General features: G+C 49.8%; 6 protein-coding genes and 2 non-coding genes across 8 annotated transcripts; 6 read left to right on the top strand and 2 right to left on the bottom strand.

The window, feature by feature from the left end:
- Positions 1-14: 14 nt before the first annotated feature.
- On the top strand, positions 15-2,421 carry Aspvir_006494 (phosphatidylinositol-3-phosphatase YMR1; the record flags this gene model as incomplete). The annotated part of the gene is made up of 3 exons (XM_043269690.1): positions 15-38; positions 120-608; positions 667-2,421. 3 exons carry the CDS (start codon positions 15-17, stop codon positions 2,419-2,421), a joined length of 2,268 nt encoding a protein of 755 aa, XP_043125625.1.
- Positions 2,422-2,940: 519 nt separating this feature from the next.
- On the top strand, positions 2,941-4,054 carry Aspvir_006493 (40S ribosomal protein uS3; the record flags this gene model as incomplete). The annotated part of the gene is made up of 3 exons (XM_043269689.1): positions 2,941-3,094; positions 3,271-3,584; positions 3,722-4,054. 3 exons carry the CDS (start codon positions 2,941-2,943, stop codon positions 4,052-4,054), a joined length of 801 nt encoding a protein of 266 aa, XP_043125624.1.
- Positions 4,055-4,696: 642 nt separating this feature from the next.
- Positions 4,697-6,980, bottom strand: Aspvir_006492 (phenylalanine--tRNA ligase subunit beta; the record flags this gene model as incomplete). Its single annotated transcript, XM_043269688.1, has 9 exons — positions 4,697-4,860; positions 4,916-5,724; positions 5,779-6,020; positions 6,076-6,342; positions 6,406-6,535; positions 6,598-6,674; positions 6,731-6,750; positions 6,829-6,869; positions 6,928-6,980. 9 exons carry the CDS (start codon positions 6,978-6,980, stop codon positions 4,697-4,699), a joined length of 1,803 nt encoding a protein of 600 aa, XP_043125623.1.
- Positions 6,981-7,871: 891 nt separating this feature from the next.
- Positions 7,872-10,177, top strand: Aspvir_006491 (protein phosphatase 2A structural subunit TPD3; the record flags this gene model as incomplete). Its single annotated transcript, XM_043269687.1, has 9 exons — positions 7,872-7,934; positions 8,006-8,111; positions 8,172-8,323; positions 8,375-8,866; positions 8,929-9,043; positions 9,096-9,240; positions 9,299-9,399; positions 9,450-9,787; positions 9,839-10,177. 9 exons carry the CDS (start codon positions 7,872-7,874, stop codon positions 10,175-10,177), a joined length of 1,851 nt encoding a protein of 616 aa, XP_043125622.1.
- Positions 10,178-10,502: 325 nt separating this feature from the next.
- On the bottom strand, positions 10,503-10,583 carry Aspvir_006490. Its single transcript has one exon. It is a non-coding gene; the product is annotated as a tRNA-Ser (tRNA).
- A 547-nt stretch (positions 10,584-11,130) lies between these two features.
- Positions 11,131-11,211, top strand: Aspvir_006489. The gene has a single exon. It is a non-coding gene; the product is annotated as a tRNA-Ser (tRNA).
- A 2,138-nt stretch (positions 11,212-13,349) lies between these two features.
- On the top strand, positions 13,350-15,225 carry Aspvir_006488 (putative capsule-associated protein CAP1; the record flags this gene model as incomplete). The annotated part of the gene is made up of 2 exons (XM_043269686.1): positions 13,350-15,121; positions 15,174-15,225. The coding sequence occupies 2 exons, from the start codon at positions 13,350-13,352 to the stop codon at positions 15,223-15,225; spliced, it is 1,824 nt and encodes a 607-aa protein (XP_043125621.1).
- Positions 15,226-16,045: 820 nt separating this feature from the next.
- Aspvir_006487 (alpha/beta fold hydrolase) lies at positions 16,046-17,626 on the top strand (the record flags this gene model as incomplete). Its single annotated transcript, XM_043269685.1, has 3 exons — positions 16,046-16,193; positions 16,264-16,736; positions 16,814-17,626. The coding sequence occupies 3 exons, from the start codon at positions 16,046-16,048 to the stop codon at positions 17,624-17,626; spliced, it is 1,434 nt and encodes a 477-aa protein (XP_043125620.1).
- Between the last annotated feature and the right edge of the window lie 1,255 nt (positions 17,627-18,881).

Here is an 18,881-nt window from a genome sequence, read left to right as displayed (position 1 = left end):
GAAATAGCATAGGCATGGAGAGAACACGGATCGCTAAGGTTTGATCCATGACTACATACAATCCGAGTTGAGACAAAACGCATGGATCTGACTGTACTCCTCCTTCCCTCGACTCTCAGGTTGAAGATGTGACCTTGGCGCGTCGTGGTGAACAGATTGTCGGCACGCTACACCTCACCCCTCACCATATTATCTTCTCCCACATACCCCAAGGAGCCGAGTCTGCGCAAGCTCAGGGTACGCCTGTTCGACCGAGGGAGCTGTGGATAACATATCCTATCATCTCATTTTGTACATGCCGCCCAACTCCCGCCGTATCCCGCCAGCCGTCGTCGATTCGCTTGCGCTGCCGAGACTTCACGTTCGTTTGTTTCTACTTCGCCAGTGAGAGTAAAGCTCGCGATGTATATGAAAGCATAAAACTCTGGACTTGCAAAGTCGGCCGGATCGACAAACTCTATGCTTTCACTTATCAGCCGCCGCCGCCGGAGCGAGAATTCGACGGTTGGGAGTTGTACGATGCACGCAAAGAGTGGGCTAGACAGGGCGTGGGCTGCGATGGTAACGACAATGGCTGGCGGATTTCCGAGATAAATACGGACTACGGGGTAAACCTCTCCCTCACGAGTAGCTCCATGATCGATGTATTGACTTTGGATGTCTCAGTTTTCGCCGACATACCCCGCTCTTCTACCGGTGCCCTCGTCCATTTCAGACAATACGCTCAACTACGCGGCTCGCTATCGGTCGAGAGCACGAGTACCTGTCCTAACGTATCGCCATCCCATCAACAACTGCTCGATCACGAGAAGCTCTCAGCCTTTGGTAGGTGTACGGCAGAACCGAAGCATCCAGGATGAGAAGCTATTGGCAGCAATATTCTCAACATCCCGTACAGACAGGCCACTGGCTAATTTCACTCCACCACATCTGGAACATGATTCGTCAAGCTCGACACAAGGTGACGTTTCATCAAGCCAGATGCTGACTGATTTGACAAACGCCGAGGAATTGGAAGACGAAATGCTGGAGTCGTTCCGTGGCGATCCAGAGGAAAGACCTCAGATTTATGGTGCCCAGCAGCATAATCTAATTGTTGACGCACGGCCGACAGTCAATGCATTTGCCATGCAAGCCGTTGGTCTGGGATCGGAGAATATGGACAATTACAAGTTCGCTACGAAGGCCTACCTCGGCATTGACAACATTCACGTCATGCGGGACTCCCTCAACAAGGTTGTCGATGCACTTAAAGACTCAGATGTCACGCCGTTAGGACCTAATAGGGATCAACTTGCACGAAGTGGATGGCTGAAACATATCGCTGGCATTCTGGATGGCGCTGGGTTGATAGCTCGTCAAATTGGCTTACAGCACTCGCATGTGCTCATTCACTGCTCGGATGGATGGGATCGCACAGGCCAGTTGAGCGCTCTGAGTCAGATATGTCTTGATCCTTACTTTAGGACGATGGAAGGGTTTATGGTACTCGTGGAGAAGGACTGGCTTTCCTTCGGCCACATGTTCCGGCACAGAACGGGTCCTTTGAGCAGCGAAAAGTGGTTTCAGATTGAAAACGAAAGAATTGGGGGCGATTCCGGTCGTGGCTTTGGAGAGGCTGGTGGTGCAAGCAAAGCCATCGAGAATGCTTTCCTTAGTGCAAAAGGGTTCTTTAACAGGGACAATACGAGCCGCGACTCTCTCCCGGATTCGGAAGGGGAGATGCAAAATTGTGACTCCGACAGTCCTAGAAAGCCAGGTTCCGCCCCCAGAAGTGTTGTCTCCGAAAAGGAGATAACCAAGGTGAAGGAAACAAGTCCGGTCTTTCATCAGTTCCTCGATGCGACCTACCAACTGTTATACCAATATCCAACACGATTCGAATTCAACGAGCGGTTTCTCAGGCGGCTGCTCTACCATCTCTACTCATGCCAATATGGTACATTCCTTTTTAATAGCGAAAAGGAGCGGGTAGAGATGAAGGCAAAGGAGCGCACTCGGAGCGTGTGGGATTACTTCCTTGCCCGGAGAGAACAATTTCTCAATCCCAATTATGATCCTCAAATAGACGATCATAAGCGCGGCAAGGAACGCCTGATCTTCCCGCATATCAACGAAGTCAGATGGTGGAGCGAAGCATTTGGTCGGACAGATGCGGAGATGAACGGAGTCCGCTCGACCAGCGTCACTCCCTCTGCCCGTCGTGGTAGTCCCGCCTCTGAGTCAACGCTGGTTTTGACGGGCATTGAGACAGCTCATCATGCTGTCGGAAGCGGAACTCCTGGCAATGTAATCAGCAACGCTGCCCCGACCGGAATGGCAGCAGTGGCTTCAGGAATCTCGAATCTTAGTTTCTCCAAGGGAACGGAGAACTCTCAGGAGCCAAAAAATCTGAGTCAGATGGAGCTTGAAATGCAATAGGAACGAAGCAGACAATGAAATATGATAAAGCACATAGCACTTGATTACAGATTGCAGATTGCAGTTTACGATTTGATGTATGTTATGTTATGCGACGGTTACAACAAAGGATCGGCCTAAGCTAGGCCTAGAACATGACGAATATTCCTACGGCAGGCAAGGGTTGAAGATTGCGAAGGCTGCTGGCGGGTAGGTACCTCATTCTACCTGAAAGAAGCTGTACTCTGTAGGTAGTTAGGCAATTGATGCCTGAGAGCCTGAATGAGATTAAGCTCTGAAAGCTAGTTGTTTGAACTATTCCTATTACGGAAAGGGGTCGGCGGAGTGCAAGCGAGGGTTGAGCCCTATCCCAGAAAGGAAGGACAAGCCCTATTCCCAGAAAATCCCCACTAACGCGGAATCTCTCAAATCTGGTCTGACGACTGCCGACCACTTCGCCCTCGAACGACTTCCCAACTTTGGTGCACCGCTACGGCCGTTTCTTCGACAACCTAGAAACCAACCAGCAGAAACGCAATCATGGCCGCTGTCCAGGGAGCTATTTCGAAGCGCCGCAAGTTCGTCGCCGACGGTGTCTTCTATGCCGAGTTGAACGAGTTCTTCCAGCGCGAGCTGGCTGAGGAGGGCTACTCTGGTGTTGAAGTCCGTGTCACTCCCACCGTCACCGACATCAGTACGTTCGCCCGATCATATGTATTCTTTCCGTTAAGTTATTGGGGGTTTGAAGGAGGCCAGAAAAATTGGGGAAACCACGAAATTGGGGACGCAATGGGAGGAAGACAATTTGTCGCGAGGAATCACATGGGGAATAGTGTCATGATGCTAACGGATGCTCTTTTTTTTCCGCAGTCATCCGTGCCACCCACACGCAGGAGGTTCTCGGTGAGCAGGGTCGCCGCATCCGTGAGCTCACCTCCCTCATCCAGAAGCGCTTCAAGTTCCCCGAGAACTCCGTCTCCCTCTATGCCGCCAAGGTCCAGAACCGCGGTCTGTCCGCCGTCGCTCAGTGCGAGTCCCTCCGCTACAAGCTCCTCAACGGTCTGGCCGTCCGCAGAGCCTGCTACGGTGTCCTGAGATTCATCATGGAGAGCGGTGCCAAGGGTTGTGAGGTTGTCGTTTCCGGAAAGCTGCGTGCTGCCCGTGCCAAGTCCATGAAGTTCACGGTACGTCAATAGTGCTTTTGGGGAATTTGTTTAAGGAAAAGAGGAACTGTGAAGGAGGTGAATGAGGGGTTTCGGGATACAGGAGATGCAAGCAACGATACAGGAACCGTGTGACTGACTCTATCCTCTCTGTACAGGACGGTTTCATGATCCACTCCGGTCAGCCCGCCAAGGAGTTCATTGACAGCGCCACCCGTCACGTCCTTCTCCGCCAGGGTGTTCTTGGTATCAAGGTCAAGATCATGCGCGGCTCCGACCCCGAGGGCAAGGCCGGTCCTCAGAAGACCCTCCCTGACTCCGTCACCATCATCGAGCCCAAGGAGGAGCAGCCCGTCCTGCAGCCCATGAGCCAGGACTACGGTGCCAAGGCTCTCGCCGCTCAGCAGCTCGCCGAGCAGCAGCGACTTGCTGAGCAGCAGGCCGCTGAAGGCCAGGAGGGTGCCGGTGCGGAGGCTTATGCCCAGGAGTAATCTGGTTTCTTTTCTCTAAAATAGGCCCTGCTCTTTTCTTCGTTCCTGTCGTCCTACCTACCTACCTACTTCGAACCTCACGCAATAAAGAACACTACATGAACTTCAATTGTCTCCCTTTCCGACAATATTGTTCGCAACTGCCGGAGAATCTTACATCTCTCTCCTAGATCCCTAGTGAAAGACCTAGGTAGGATACCAAAAGTGATGCTTGAAATGAAATGAGATTGCGGAACGGGAAAGTCGTTCACGTTGCGACTCTACTTGTACGAGTACTGCGGGATGGGCTATGTCGGCTCGCTAAGCAGATGGTCTTTCACTTCGACTTCCCTAAATCGTATCCTGGGTGGGTGCGTAGCTGTCGTATAACACTGATGCAATAGCAACATTCCCTTGTAAATTTCCACCTACCATCTAGGAAAATATACGTACGCCGTAAAGCCGGAGCATTCGTTCTGGACCTTGCCCAGAATGTGTATGATCTCCACTCTAGCAGATCAGATAATTTAAGTACTCCTTTTCTGTCATGTTCAAGGTACGTCGTAACTCTAGTGCTGTAATTGTTCTGTGCCAAGGATTATTTTCAGGGCGTTTATCTATACTTTTTGCTAAGATCACTCCCCCATCTGCCTTGACAATCGCTTACAAGAAAGTCTCAATGTTGATCTCCAGCGTGCTCACGGGGTATTTTAGCTCGTACTTCTCCAATACTGTAGGGTGTAAGATACCGAAGGCGCCGATGACGTGGTCCTTGCCAGCAAAACGAAGGTGGATGGATGCCGCATGGCCCGGGAAGTAAGTGGGTTCTAAGACCGAGTTAGTACCCGATACATACGTAACGAAAAAGCATATGAGACTTACCGTCGAGCTCTTCAATCCAGTAATGTGAGTCGCCGATGGCTGGGTTCTCGAGACCCTCCTCACCTGTGATGAAGGCGCTCTTGAGCATGGCCATGAGGCGGTCAAGCAAGCCGTGCACAACTTCAAAACCGCTCGTCTTGCCGTACCAAGCTGCAGCGAAGTGTCTCTCGTTACGGCTTTTACGTTCCAAAGCCAGATCTTTGAAGGCGACATCGCTGCACTCGAAGACCTTGATGGGTACTGCGTGATGCTTGTTCTCACGAATGGTCTTGAGGAGGCCAGGCAGCAGGCTTGTGCGGACAACTTGGAACTCTACGGTCTTAGGATTTGCCAGTTTGACGGCGGTGTTGCCGTCGTCTTTGCGGTTGAGCCAGGCGAAGTTCTCGTCGTGAGAACATAAGATGAGGGGCAAGACCTCTGTCCACCCGGCCATTGCAGCTTCCATTCTGACAATATCGGAGAGCTTATTGATGGGTAGAGGCTGAGCAATCGTACCCGACTTGCTGGGGAAGGACCGCGGGAGCGAGTTGAAACCGTACGCAATGGCAACATCCTCCATTATATCTGCCTGGTGGAGCACGTCCGCGCGGGCGGGGGGAACATCCACGTCAATGAGATCAGGAGAAGATGCAGACGGCCTTGCTTGGTAGGACATCTTGGTCAAGAGCTTGCAAATTTCCTCGGGAGAAAGCTCCAGTCCACAGCACTGGTTGATGTACGACACCTCGGCCTGAGCGGTACGAAGTGCAATATCAGGCTCGACTCTGGTCTCGTTATTGTGTTCAGAGACAATCTGAACAGGTTCAACACTTCGCAATAATGAGTTAGTATCAGGCGTACAAGACGAAGCAGGCCGTACATACGTGAAGGGCTCGGAGGTATATTGGGAGAACATCGTGACCATGATCTTGGTGACGATGTCGAGCTTCGTCTTGTCAAGAGCCGTAACCTCGATCAAGACATTCTTGGTATCTAAAGTAATCTTTGAATGGTCACCGTTGATGATTGGCGGCAGGGAACAGACAGTCCTCTTGGAGTCGTAGATGACGGGATAAACGGGGGAGTCGCGGATGATGTGGAGATATTTGCCCAGATGCTTATCTTTCTGTTTATAGGAGTAAGTAACAATATGATCGACCCATGGCCGGTTAGTGCCATACCTCGTAAAAGGACATTAATTCCTCGCCGTTCAGTTCTTTCGTCTGGTTCAAAGGCACAAACTTGATGTCCTTTGGTGGCAGTGCCTCGTAGGTGAAGGGGCCCTGGATAGTGTCCAGGTCATGGGTACCGATCGACACAAGAGTTCTCTGTCTGGCAAGGTTCTGGTGGAGTTTGTCTTGCAGAGCAATGAAGGATTCATAGCGGGCTTTGTCGAATTTGATGTTGCGAAGAATTGCCCCGGAAACCAACGGCCTTACTTTCATGGTCTAGTTGAAGATTCATTTAGTCCATATTGACCCGACACTGAATTCCCGACCACGTCCACTTACATCTTCCCTGACAATGATTTTCTCCAGCTGTCCGTTGGCGGGCTCAACCAATCGGTAATTGGGGAGAGGCTTCCGGCCCAGGAAGATGTTGAGCATGAGCTGGATACCCTCGAAACATAGCAGATCGTAACTGTAGAGAAGACTCAGTATATACGATTGGAGTGTTCAACGTTTGCCGAAAAGTATGCGTACCGGTTGGCGGGAATTTCGATCTTCAGCTGGGGCGGCTCCTGCTTGCCATCGACGATGGGTCTGTCCGAATTTGTGGTCTGTTTTTCTTAGCAATGTTCAATTGTGTTTCTCAGGGCGTCCAAGGGCGCATTACATCTTCATCGAGCTCAATGCCTACAGGAAAAGTCGTCAGCGAGAAACCCCGAGAAACCCCGCCTAAAAAAGGTGAGGGATCAATGAGTCAAAACGTACCGAATTCGAAGCACAGCTCATCGAATTCCTCCGTCGTATATCTTGATGGTATGATTAGTCACAAAATGGTTGAGGACATTGACACAAGAGAAAACATACTCCCGACCAAGCTCTTTAAAGAGCGCGGCCTTATTGACCGAGATGGTGGGCATGATGAGGGGCTTGTTCTTAGCAACTGTATAAAAGGTACGCCGCGATCAGACAACGATTGAATCCTACCAACACACTGGCGTGGAGATGAGAATGAGTGTCCGGGTTATTCAACGCAGATTGACAGCGTTGGTAACTCCGCCGATGCTCTGTCTGTTCTCCAGAGTCGGGCAGATAATCGCAGTCATAGAAGTCCGTGGCACTTTTGTCTCTGTTGGGGCTTGACCCTCCGCCGATAAGCCACAGATTGACTGCACCGCCACTATTTCACCCCTCCTGATTCCTCAGGCCCTCAGGCTCGCCTTGGTTATTTTTACCCCCACCAGCCACAGGAGCAGCTAGTACTCCGTAGTACTAGTGCCTCAGGTTCAGGTGAGCACCAGCGACCGTCGAAGCTCGCCTTAATAAGAATAGTAGCCATCCTGATACCAGCCTCTACAGACTCATTCGAGGCTATTCTCCTTTCTCAAGTTAGGAATTTTAATTCTTTCATTACTGTTTGGCAACGAATTGCTGTTTTGCTGAATTCAATCTCAATTGTCCAGGTAATTCTGCTACTCGGTCAAGTGTCCTGCGGCGGCCCAAACCCCACGAAACCTCGCTCCGGGGGTTCTAACCATTATCCCTTCCTATACCACTAGAACTCTGCTATCAACAGCGACTAATATCAATCTAAGCGCAGGTGCTTGATCATTCCATCCTGTTCACGACAGCTTTTCTGTGTCGACCACAAAATAACTCCCGGAGCCCCTGTTCAGTCCGCGTCATACCGGATTGATTCACCAACATAATTCCAATTCCTGCTGAGGCCTTGAACCTGCCGCATCCCTGCCTCGTTAGCTTTTTTTTCACTCTTTCAATAGTACATTGAAAACCATACAGAAGTTCCCGCGATGGAGGGTCAGGGAGAAAATGATGAGCTCTACCCCATTGCCGTTCTCATTGATGAACTGAAGGTACAGTTGCTTTTTCACCCACGTCGTCTCTTTCGACTCATACTGATAGTCGCGTGCGCCGTCTTGTTTAGCATGATGAGGTCACTCTTCGCATCAACGCTATACGCCGTCTTTCTACGATTGCATTGGCCTTAGGACCGGAGAGAACCCGGGACGAACTTATTCCTTTCCTCGATGGTTAGTTCGACCAAAGTTTGTGCATGACAAGACTTTAGATCTAATCTACGGTTACCGCAGACTCTGTTGAGGACGAAGACGAAGTCCTAACCGCTCTGAGCGATGAGCTAGGCACTTTCGTGGAATATGTTGGCGGTCCGGAATTTGGCCATGTACTCCTTTCTCCTCTGGAGAACTTGGCAGCCATTGAAGAGCCATTGGTGCGGGAGAAGGTAAAAACTAGCGGGTTGGGTCTGTCGTTTCTTGTGCTGACAGAAAGCTAGGCCGTCGAGTCGCTCAACAAGATCGGGGAGGAATTATCCGAGAAGCAGATCGAAGAATACTTCATCCCCATGGTTATTCGCCTCTCGAAAGCCGACTGGTTCACATCGAAAGTCTCAGCCACGGGTCTTTATTGTGTTCCCTACAGAAAATCACAGCCGCCACTGCAGCAAAGTCTCCGCCAATATTTCGGAGGCCTTGTACATGACGAAACGCCGATGGTGCGACGACAGGCGGCGAATAATCTTGCCAAGTTTGTCAAGGAAATGCAGACACAAGTGATCATTGAAGAAATAATACCCTTGTTCCAATACTTGGCCAGTGACGATCAAGACAGCGTGCGCTTGTTGACTGTGGACATTCTCATCTCTATCGCCGAGGAAACCCCCAAGGAGCAACAACCCAGCCATGGTGTCCTGTTGACCTCCCTGCGCAATCTTTTTGAGGATAAGAGCTGGAGAGTGAGATACATGGTTGCCGATCGATACGAGAAGGTATTTTGTCCCTGGTGTGGCTTTGGTTATCCTGTCTAGGCTGTGCTGATATCTTATGACAGATCGCTAAAGCTGTGCACGAAGAGGTTGTTACTCGCGACATGGTGCCCTCATTTGTTAAGCTTCTGAAGGACACAGAGGCTGAAGTTCGGACTGCTATTGCGGGCCAGATTCCAGGTATGTAAAGCTTTTATGCAAACTCGGACTTGGCTAACTTGATGGCGAATAGGTTTCTGCAGCTTGATTGACCGGGAGACCTTGCTTAATGAGATTATGACGAGCGTGGAGGATCTTGTCTCGGATCCGTCCCAGCATGTGAGAGCGGCATTGGGTACTCAAATCAGCGGACTGGCCCCGATCCTCGGGAAAGAAGAGTCAGAGTGATACTGTTCTAAGTTTGCTTGGACATGAATGCTGATGATATGCGATTAGGACGATTGCTCATCTGCTCCCGATGTTCCTTCAGATGCTCAAAGACGAGTTCCCCGATGTTCGCCTGCATATCATTTCCAAGCTGGAATTAGTCAACAAAGGTAAGAGTCAAAGGCACAACTTTGTCATCAGTTATATCTAATCGTTTCAGTCATCGGCATCGACCTCCTTTCGCAGTCGCTCCTCCCTGCCATTGTCCAGTTAGCTGAAGACAAACAATGGAGAGTTCGCCTTGCTATCATCGAGTACATCCCTCTTCTCGCTAGTCAGCTGGGGGTCAAATTTTTCGACGAACAGCTCAGCGACTTGTGCATGGGTTGGCTCGGTGACACTGTCTTCTCTATCAGAGAGGCTGCCACTCAGAATTTGAGAAAACTTACAGAAGTCTTCGGAGTAGAATGGGCTCAAGGCTCCATTATCCCGAAGGTTATGGCTATGGGACAACATCCTAACTATCTCTACAGAATGACCACATGCTTTGCTATCTCTGTGAGTGTCTCTCAGCGCTTCCGAGAGCTGGGTCATCGCTGACTATGTTAGACTCTTGCGCCCGTCGTCTCGCTGGACATTATCGAAAACTCAATCCTCCCTATTCTAGACAGACTGGTAACTGATGAAATTCCCAATATCCGCTTCAATGTCGCCAAATCCTACGCCGTATTGATCGACACACTACGTCGCCTTCCCGCCCAAGGGACGCTATCCGAGCTCGAGAAATCTGGGCAATCAGCGACCCCGTCACCCCGGGGTCAGGAGCTTATCCAGCAGAGAATCCTCCCCAGTCTAGAGACGTTGCAGCAGGATGAGGATGTCGATGTCCGGTATTTTGCTACGACTGCCGCGGGCGGCCACGAGGAGGCCATGCAGACTTCACCCTAGGCTTAGTTGTTTGATTATGCTACTTCGTTGCATGCACCACTTCATACCCACGTCCTAAGGGAGCCTTTCAATAGGGGTAGCGGGAGTAAATATAGGACTTGCGCTTCTGTGGGGGGTTGGAAACCTTGTCAATCTTGTCCACTTAGAGAAATGGTCAGGCCAACTGACTCACTGAATGAAATAATCCATGGCGTTCATGAAATAGACCTTGTTCCATCATGCGAAACCAGCGATAATGTATCTGAGACTTGGGCAGAAACGATTTATTGGCATTGGTTTGGAAGTTGAGGGGCAAAAAATGAGAGGAAATGAACCAAAAAAGAAACGTCAGCGATAGGACTCGAACCTATGCGGCCGAAGCCAAGTGATTTCTAATCACTCCCCTTAACCACTCGGGCACACTGACTATTTTATTAGAGATCTAATTTAAAATAGCATCAAGGAAAATGGGGCTTACCGTGATTACTAATGGCATCCTTGTCACAAGTCACAAATCGTAGGAGGACTCAGATTCGTTTACTAGGTACAGATGATACTATGCATGACAGAGTTTGTACTTAGGGACATTCAACATTAGACCTCACCTACTTCTGAAGTATCCATTGGAGGCATTAAAAACAATTGGCATTACCGCACCTTGGCTTATCACCTTTGTAATTTCCTCGCCCTTAACTAGCATACTGATGAGAACCATAGTCAAGTTCCACTCTTCTGACGCTGTGTAACCGTTATCTTCCAGCATATTACTACCATTGACCTCACACCTGCACTCGGGTTCAGTATACTATACAGATAGTGTCTGTCGGTAGTATCTTAATTAGCTTTGCCCCATCTGAAGCCCAGCTATCTGTCTTCTGCATAGCAGTGGTGTGTAAGCTCAGGGGTTGTCCATTGTGGTGGGAAGTCTCGTAGAATCTCATAAAGCAGAAAAAATTGGATTTTTCTCAACTCCAGTCAGTGTGCCCGAGTGGTTAAGGGGAGTGATTAGAAATCACTTGGCTTCGGCCGCATAGGTTCGAGTCCTATCGCTGACGGTTTTTTTTTTCCCATTCACTACGCTTATCCCCCAGGTCTATCAAGCTGCCTGTCAGACTTGACCTACTGGCGTGTATGATTTGTGCTGATATTCCCGTGCCTTCGCCGCACTCTTGTCGGGATCCTACTCGTAACTGTCCAACAATCATACAGCCGGTATGTCGCTGTCGTGGCCCTGGCACTTCGCACTTGTTTCTCCAGCCGAACAGCAGCATCGCCGCGAGCTTCTTGATCTTCGGGGATACTACGCTCAACTTTCTGTTCTCATTGCCTTGGTCGCATTCAGATGCTATAAGAGCTCTTTTTCGCACGCGGAGTATGCAGGTGACCCTCAGCGAGCACACAGAAAATGGTGGGAATCCGCCCCTTTTCGCGGCTGTTCGGAGACTCGATCACAATATGTTGTCTGTTTGATCTGGCTTGGTTGGCTTTTGGGACTCTCCATGTGGAGGAGTGGTGAGGGTATGGACTTTCTTTTCTTGGCGTATCGTCTGGCTGTCCCTTGTGCAGGAACAACAATATCCAACAGCTCTTTGACAGAGCCGATACTTGGATACTCTATTGCTTGATTCACGATAGACGAAAGCTAAATGACAGCTTTTCTGCCAGATTATCTCCACCTAACCAAAGCGCTGGGCCATGTTGCCATCTCGCAGCTGCCCTTCCAGGTACTGATGTCCCCGGTCTGGTATATATCCGCATCTAGACCGACATCACCATCCATTGTGTCGATCTTGACAACCGTCCCACAGTCTGCCCTGACGCCTTTCCACCGTCTCTTTGGTCGAGTAGTACTCTCGCCTTTATTGATCGCGCATGCCACTCTGTACTTGTCATTTTTCTTGCAATCGTCTCACCCGGATTTCAGCTCTTTGCTGGCCAAACGTATACGCGATTTGGATGTCCAGTGGGGATTGTGCGGAATTGTCACCACGATCTTCATCCTTCTCCTTGCACGGCCCCTAGGATCGACCGGCGGACTGCGGGCCATGAAAACAGGATCGATACATACGAGACGACAGGTGTTTTATATAGTGCATGTGCTGCTGGTCGCAGCATTGTGTCTTGCAGCGTATTGCCATGTTGCTCAGACGCAAACATTTGTCCTCGAGACACTGGGGGCTTTTGCACTTAACATTGCTTGCTGTCGGATGTTTTCGCGAGACAAGCAGCACTAGGTCACTATCTCGAGTCGGTTTCTACCCTGATTGGTACCTTCCTTTTGACAGAAAGAACCGCGGCTGAAAGGCTGAAGTTGAAATATTGTAAATAATTGGCACTTTCACTGCCACATCCCAATGTCACTATTCTAACATTTGCAGAATCGGCACTATTATTGCAATAAAAATGATCCAATCACGAGGACCACTGCAACCTTCCGTGGTACCTATGTACTGCTGTAAAGCTAAGGCATCTTAAGGCACCTAAAGGGTATAGTACGCAAATGTTCCCGCTATCAACAATAAATTGTGGTTCCTGAGATACTCATTCTGGAATCACTTGCAGAGTCCCCTAATTCAGATCATTCTCAAGCATGAGAAATGGATCATGGAAAGTAGCAACGGCCACTGCAGAACCGAATCCTGTAGGATCTTAATAGTGCATTCCCCTGAGCGGCTGAGCCAGCCTTCCAAGTTTGAGTACCCGCGCCATCGATCCTTGGCACATCAAACTCTGGTCGACGCTTGAGTGGGCTGGGCTGGACTGCCGCTCAGCCCGCTCTCCGTCTCTAAGAGGCTTGCAGAACTTAAAAGTTCTTACCTAGTGGTGGGTGCGCTGGTGCAATTAGCGTGTCTTGTGGTCGGACGACAGACGTATCTAGCTTTAATTGGATACGGAAATTTGGGGTGTTTTCAAGAGAGTTTTGGACCCACTAGAGTGGTATTCCCATGAAATTCCCATCAAACAACCGAAAACGTCTAACTGAGGTAGATTCCATATTCCTTGCCATCTGCCGCTTACCACTCGCGATCCTCACCGTCCTCGTCCTTATCCTTTTACTGCCTCTCCTTTCACCGTCGCAAAACCCTTACATGAACATGAACAAACAAACATTCCTGTGACCATCGGAATCGTCTCAATGCCCCCTCGGCACTCTTTTGCATAAATAGCTAAGATAGCGCCCCTCGCTGGCAGTATGCGACTTCAACGACTCGTGTTCTTTTTGGGTGTCGTCGTCCTCGCAGGCTTCTCGGTTGTGTTCCTTAGAAGAAGTCACCATGATTTCGACTTACCTCTAAATCAGTCTCCTCCAGCTCCTCCACAACCTCCTTCTGTACATGTTTCTAGCAATGCACAGCAGCAGAAACAGGAACCAGAAAGTCCCGAGACAACCCTCTTCCCCACGGATCGACACCCAGTCGCCATTTTAGTCGAAAATGCAGAGCAGGAATTCGAACAGCTGCAATCGCGGCAGTCCAAGACTTTGACCGACGCTGTCAATGAGTACCGCCGTCGATATCATATGCACCCCCCGCCGCATTTTGATAAGTGGTTTCAGTTCGCTCAGTCGAGGGGCGTCCAATTGATTGATGAATACGACACGATCTACCACTCCTTGCTGCCTTTTTGGGCGATCGAGCCAAAGGTGATTCGTGAACGTGCGCGCGAGGCGCTTGGATATGACAACGCTGTGATTGGAGTGCTCATCAGAAAGGGAAAGGTCACTCTGGTCGAAGGAGGTGGCGATGGATACAAATGGCAGCGCGATGCTACTGTTGGGATGATGAGTGATTTTGTGGAGTTCCTACCAGATATGGACCTCGTTTTCAATACACACGATGAGCCTCGAGTCGTCATTCCGAGCGATGATCTGCATAGGATGGTCAGTATTGCGAAGGACAGCGTGCTTCCGAAATCCTTCCAGAGTCAATCGCCGACAAACGCGTGGTCGCCTCGGCCCAAAGATTTGAACAAGGGTGATCGGATCGATGAAGTGCGCACGACCCGTTTCAATCGGTATGCGCATCAGTCCACATGGACCGACTCTCGAGCTTCCTGCCCGGTTGACAGCCCCGCCCGATCCCTGGACGAGGATGCGCCAGATAATGTCGGAGCCTACAAACGTGGAAACCCGGGTTTTATCCACAATGCCACTGCCTTTTCCGATATCTGCAATACTCCGTCACTGAGGAAAACTTACGGCTTTTTTGATCGCCCAAATGCTTTTGACGTGGTTCACGATCTATTCCCGATATTCTCGCAGAGCAAAATCTCCAGCTTTCAAGATATCCTCTACCCAAGTCCCTGGTACTGGGCTCACAAGGTTCCCTACGAGGAAAAAAACGATTACCCTTGGAATGAGAAGCAAGAAAAGATGTTCTGGAGGGGTTCCACAACCGGAGGTTTCTCTCGAGCTGGTGGCTGGCGGCGGCAGCACCGTCAAATTTTTGTCGGCAACATCAATAGCCTGGACGATGTCAAAGTTCTTTCTAAGAACACTGACGGTCAATGGCAAACCAAGGAAGTCAGTCGCGCAGATTATCATGATCTGTTCGACGTCAAATTCACATTCATCGGGCAATGTGACCCCAATGACTGTAACGCTCAGAGGGAATTCTTTGACGTCGTGGATGCGGTTGGTCCGCAGGATGCATGGGCTTTCAAGTATCTGGTCGATATCGACGGGAACGCATTCAGTGGCCGATATTACGCCTTTCTGCACAGCAACAGTCTAGTTTGCAAAGTTGCTATTTTTCGTGAATGGCACGACGAGTGGATCAAGCCCTGGGTACACCACGTTCCTCTGAGTTTGGCGGGCGACGAGTACGTTGAGACGATGCGGTACTTTGTCACCGAAGATGAGGGCAAAAACACGGCGGCAAAGATTGCGCGAAAAGGCCAGGATTGGGCCCTGAAAGCGTTACGAAATGTCGACATGGAAGTGTGGTTCTTCAGACTGTTATTAGAGTAAGCTTCCCTCTCGGTTGCAATTCGTGACTCGCTAACATTGCCTTGACAGGTACGGACGTTTAATAGACGAAAACCGGGAGAATCTGGGATTCTCCCTCTGATCTGCTGCGGAGTTGGGATAAATCTCCTCCTCTTCTTCTCTAAATTTCCGTCCGGTGTTATGGTTTTTGCTTCCTGAATCTTGTACTTGCTCTGTACCAATATCCATTTGCGGAGTGATATCTCACATACCTGATTGCATTTTATGGGGCTGTTGGCGTTAGTATGGTACTTTATGTTTCTTTCGCCCAGCTTGATATTCCTCTATAATGGAGGCATCTAGACTTGGCAGGATTGTTGCTGCAACAGGTCCCCGTCTCGTATACGCAGCTTTGCAGCAGACTTTGTAGCAACTGTATCTACCAATGTACCTCTTTTTCCAGGAGATTCAAGGCTTCTCCTTCGCCTACATTGCTTTGGTTGGAGATGTTCCTGCGTTTTGATCTTGTGAACAAATTCGGCATTTCAGACGAACATTTGTTCGACATCAGTAGCTCCTCAATATTCGCTCTTCTCAAAAAAGGCATCCTATAATTACTGTGGTGGTATCGAGCTGTAAGCTCAGTTGGAAGTGAGTTGTGTTGCCTTGTGCATCAGGCAGCATAATCACATGCGTTATGACGCATCATTTCTAGTGCTAGGGAGCTTCCCCTCAGCTCCATCTACTGCTTAAGCTTATTTTTTTGCCCCAAGCCAGCGCATTCCGTCTCTTTTTCCCTTTTCCCCCTCTATTTCATTGTGTTATTGCACTGAAGCTTACCATTAGAATTTTCCCTTTAAGCAAAGTCACTGACTTGTTACGTTCCTTCTGAAGTCACAACTTCTTACTGTTAACGTCATTCTTTGAGGGGAGAGCAGGTCATCTACCAAACTGCTAGCAACATGGCTGGCCGTCTTGCTAATAGCTTCAAATCTGCTGTGGTTTTTGCTTATGGACTTGTAACTCTGATTCTCTACGGACTTCAAGCTGTGAAAAACGGACTTTTCTTCAAACGTCCCACTGAGAAGGAGAAGTTGGAGTTGCAGTTAGGTGAGTAGGCTTACATTGCAGGCATTTTGATCGCGGTAGAACTGACCCAATTTCTGTTGCAATGGAATAGCCCGCGACCGCTTCTGGAATCTCTCGAAGGAATGCTTTGGTCTTTCTCATCACATCCTCACCCTGCGAAACGGATTCAAATTCCACTACCTTTGCAATGATTCCCCTGAGAACTCGACGGCCTCCCAGAAACCACTAGCGATCTTCATCCATGGCTTTCCTGATAGTTGGGCCGTGTGGCGATACATCGCGAGCTCCAGTTCTCTTCAATCTGCGGCCACACTGGTCGTCGTCGACTTACCCGGCTACGGAGGAAGCGATACTCTGGACAAATATTCGGCGACAAACGTCCTGGAGAGCTTGACGGAGTTTATCATGGCAATTAGAGCCAAGTACGGGATAGATACGGAGACTGGAAACAACCAGCGACGGACGATTATCGTAGGGCATGACTGGGGTTGTGTTATCTCCACGCGGCTTGCAGCTGAAGCTCCCCAGTTGGCTGACCGGTTTATCGTCACCAATGGGCCGGTGGTACGTATGGCAACGCACAACGGATGTTGGTTAGTGCAAGGGTATTTGAGCTTCGCTAACCGACTTCTCATTTCCAGCCCGGTCTGGCTGCAGCGAACATTCGGCGTCTTCTATCCTCCTCGTCGAAAATGTTCAAGACTTCAATCCGCTCACCAATCCGGTCGCGCTCGACTCTCATCAAAGCCATCAGGTCCCTGTGGCCTGTGTTCCGGCAATTGAAGCGCTCGGGCTATATCTTTGTGATGCAATTGCCAATGGGCTTTGTTAAGTACTTCGGCAGCGGGGGAAACTTTTCCTTCCTAAAGGCAGTTCACCAGACCTCCCATGGTGATGTCGACTTCACCGCTCGCGATGCCGCAGAATGTATGGCGAGCACTATGGGCCCGTCGACCGAGGAATGCAAGACACGGACTGCCCAATGCGACGAGTATCCAGCTTCGGTGAAAGAGGAACGTGCGCTCTCTAACTTTCAGCACATGGTTGGCTACTACCGAGATGGGGCGGCATCGGGTCGCTGGTGCAAATCGGTCCAAACCATCGCCGACTTGCATAGCATTGCGGGAGGGAATGAGCTGCGGCGCATTGGTAGTGGAGCTGGTTTGTTCGATGAGGGACCTACAGGAGCGTTGAAAGCAAGCTCCACGATCCTCTGGGGTAAGAAAGATGTTGCTCTCGACCCTCAGATTTGCCTTGATGGCATCTCAGACTACCTTGTTTACAATAGCGAGGTCGTCATGCTTCCACGCTCTCGTCACTTCACGCCTTTGGAGCGCCAGAGCCGTGTAGCTATTGAGAAGACCGTGGAATGGGCTGTGAAGGGAGAACGAGAGGACATTGGTGCTGTTGTTCAGGCTTGTTACCCTGAAGCGGTGGTGACTGTTCGCAAGTAAGAATGTGCGTTGAGACGGGTGTGGGCTTCTATCCTTCCGGTTGGTATTTTTATCGTCTTTTGCATTGTCCTATCGCAGACTTGCTGGTTGAGTTTGTATGGACGATGTCAAGAGTTGACACATCTGCGAAGTGGTCACCTAAAAAGGGAGACAATCAAATGTAAGACTACACATCAATATTTCATCCACCAATCATTACCCACCATCGATTGCATTCTGTCTTTATGTCGATGCGCACTGTGTGCGGAGTAACTGAGGTTGAAATTCTCCACTCGCCTGTAGCACTATCGGTGGTGGCGGAACTTTCCCCTCTCAAAAGATGAAGGCAAGGGTCGTATCAATTGACTTCTTGAGTCCGTTTCATTTGTTTCACCAGCTGGTTGAGAATAACAACCCCTTTACCAACCTCAACAATTAGTATGAATCTCTTTGGGGATCAAAGCGCTGATGGTGGCACGGGGGCAACGGCCTAAAGGCAGGGGTTGATGATACTAGAAAGGCTGAAGCTACCTTGATAAGAAGTTACCTGTTGTTGACCCCACTTAAGCAAGCCGGCAACGGTCCAGGTCAGCCCAATCTGGGCAGAGCTGTCTTGGAGTAGCTCCTTCGTTAGAGTGCGAAGGAGACATTTACCGGTCAGTACCTTAGATACCTTGAAGGATCAAGGATAGTACTAGGATCACTGGACACCGGATCATCCAAATCGTCATTGTTCCGGAGAAATTGTTAATTAATGGAATGGTTCTTGTTTTTTGTTTCTTAGTATCCGTGACCATGTTTTATCCACTTATCCGCCCAGAATCTTGGAGCAGCTTACCTTTAAAGATTAGATAGATACTTCAGGAATCAGGGTACCTCTTCTTCCGCTGCCACTGTTTCTCTCAACTGCCCAGTCTTCTCTATTTTCGCGCTGAATGGCCGTTCAAATGGCGTGTCTATAACCTCTTTGGACGCGATGCAGCTCTTGTGGAAGCTGTCGCTCTGATCCACTTACTCGTGTCGCTGCTTATGCTGGCGGGCGGGGCTGGTTGGTTTGCTTTGACGTTACCCTTGCCCAAGAGGGGACGAGAGGAGATCCCGTCTTGAGCACTATTACCTGTCCACCGTTTTGTCTTTCACTTTTCCTCCTTTATTCTGGCATTTCTGTCTATTTCCTCCTTTTGTCATCTTTGCTTGACGGCTCATCCTGTTTCTCCCTTCCTGATCTCCCTTCTCGATCTCTACGGAGTTCTCGCGGGATTCAGGTACCGACGAG

The sequence above is a fragment of the Aspergillus viridinutans genome, assembly GCF_018404265.1.
Source record: "Aspergillus viridinutans IFM 47045 DNA, scaffold_4, whole genome shotgun sequence".
Classification (NCBI taxonomy): Eukaryota; Fungi; Ascomycota; class Eurotiomycetes; order Eurotiales; family Aspergillaceae; genus Aspergillus; species Aspergillus viridinutans.
Note: the sequence above shows the minus strand (reverse complement) of the source record. Positions and strands in the feature narration are given on the sequence as shown.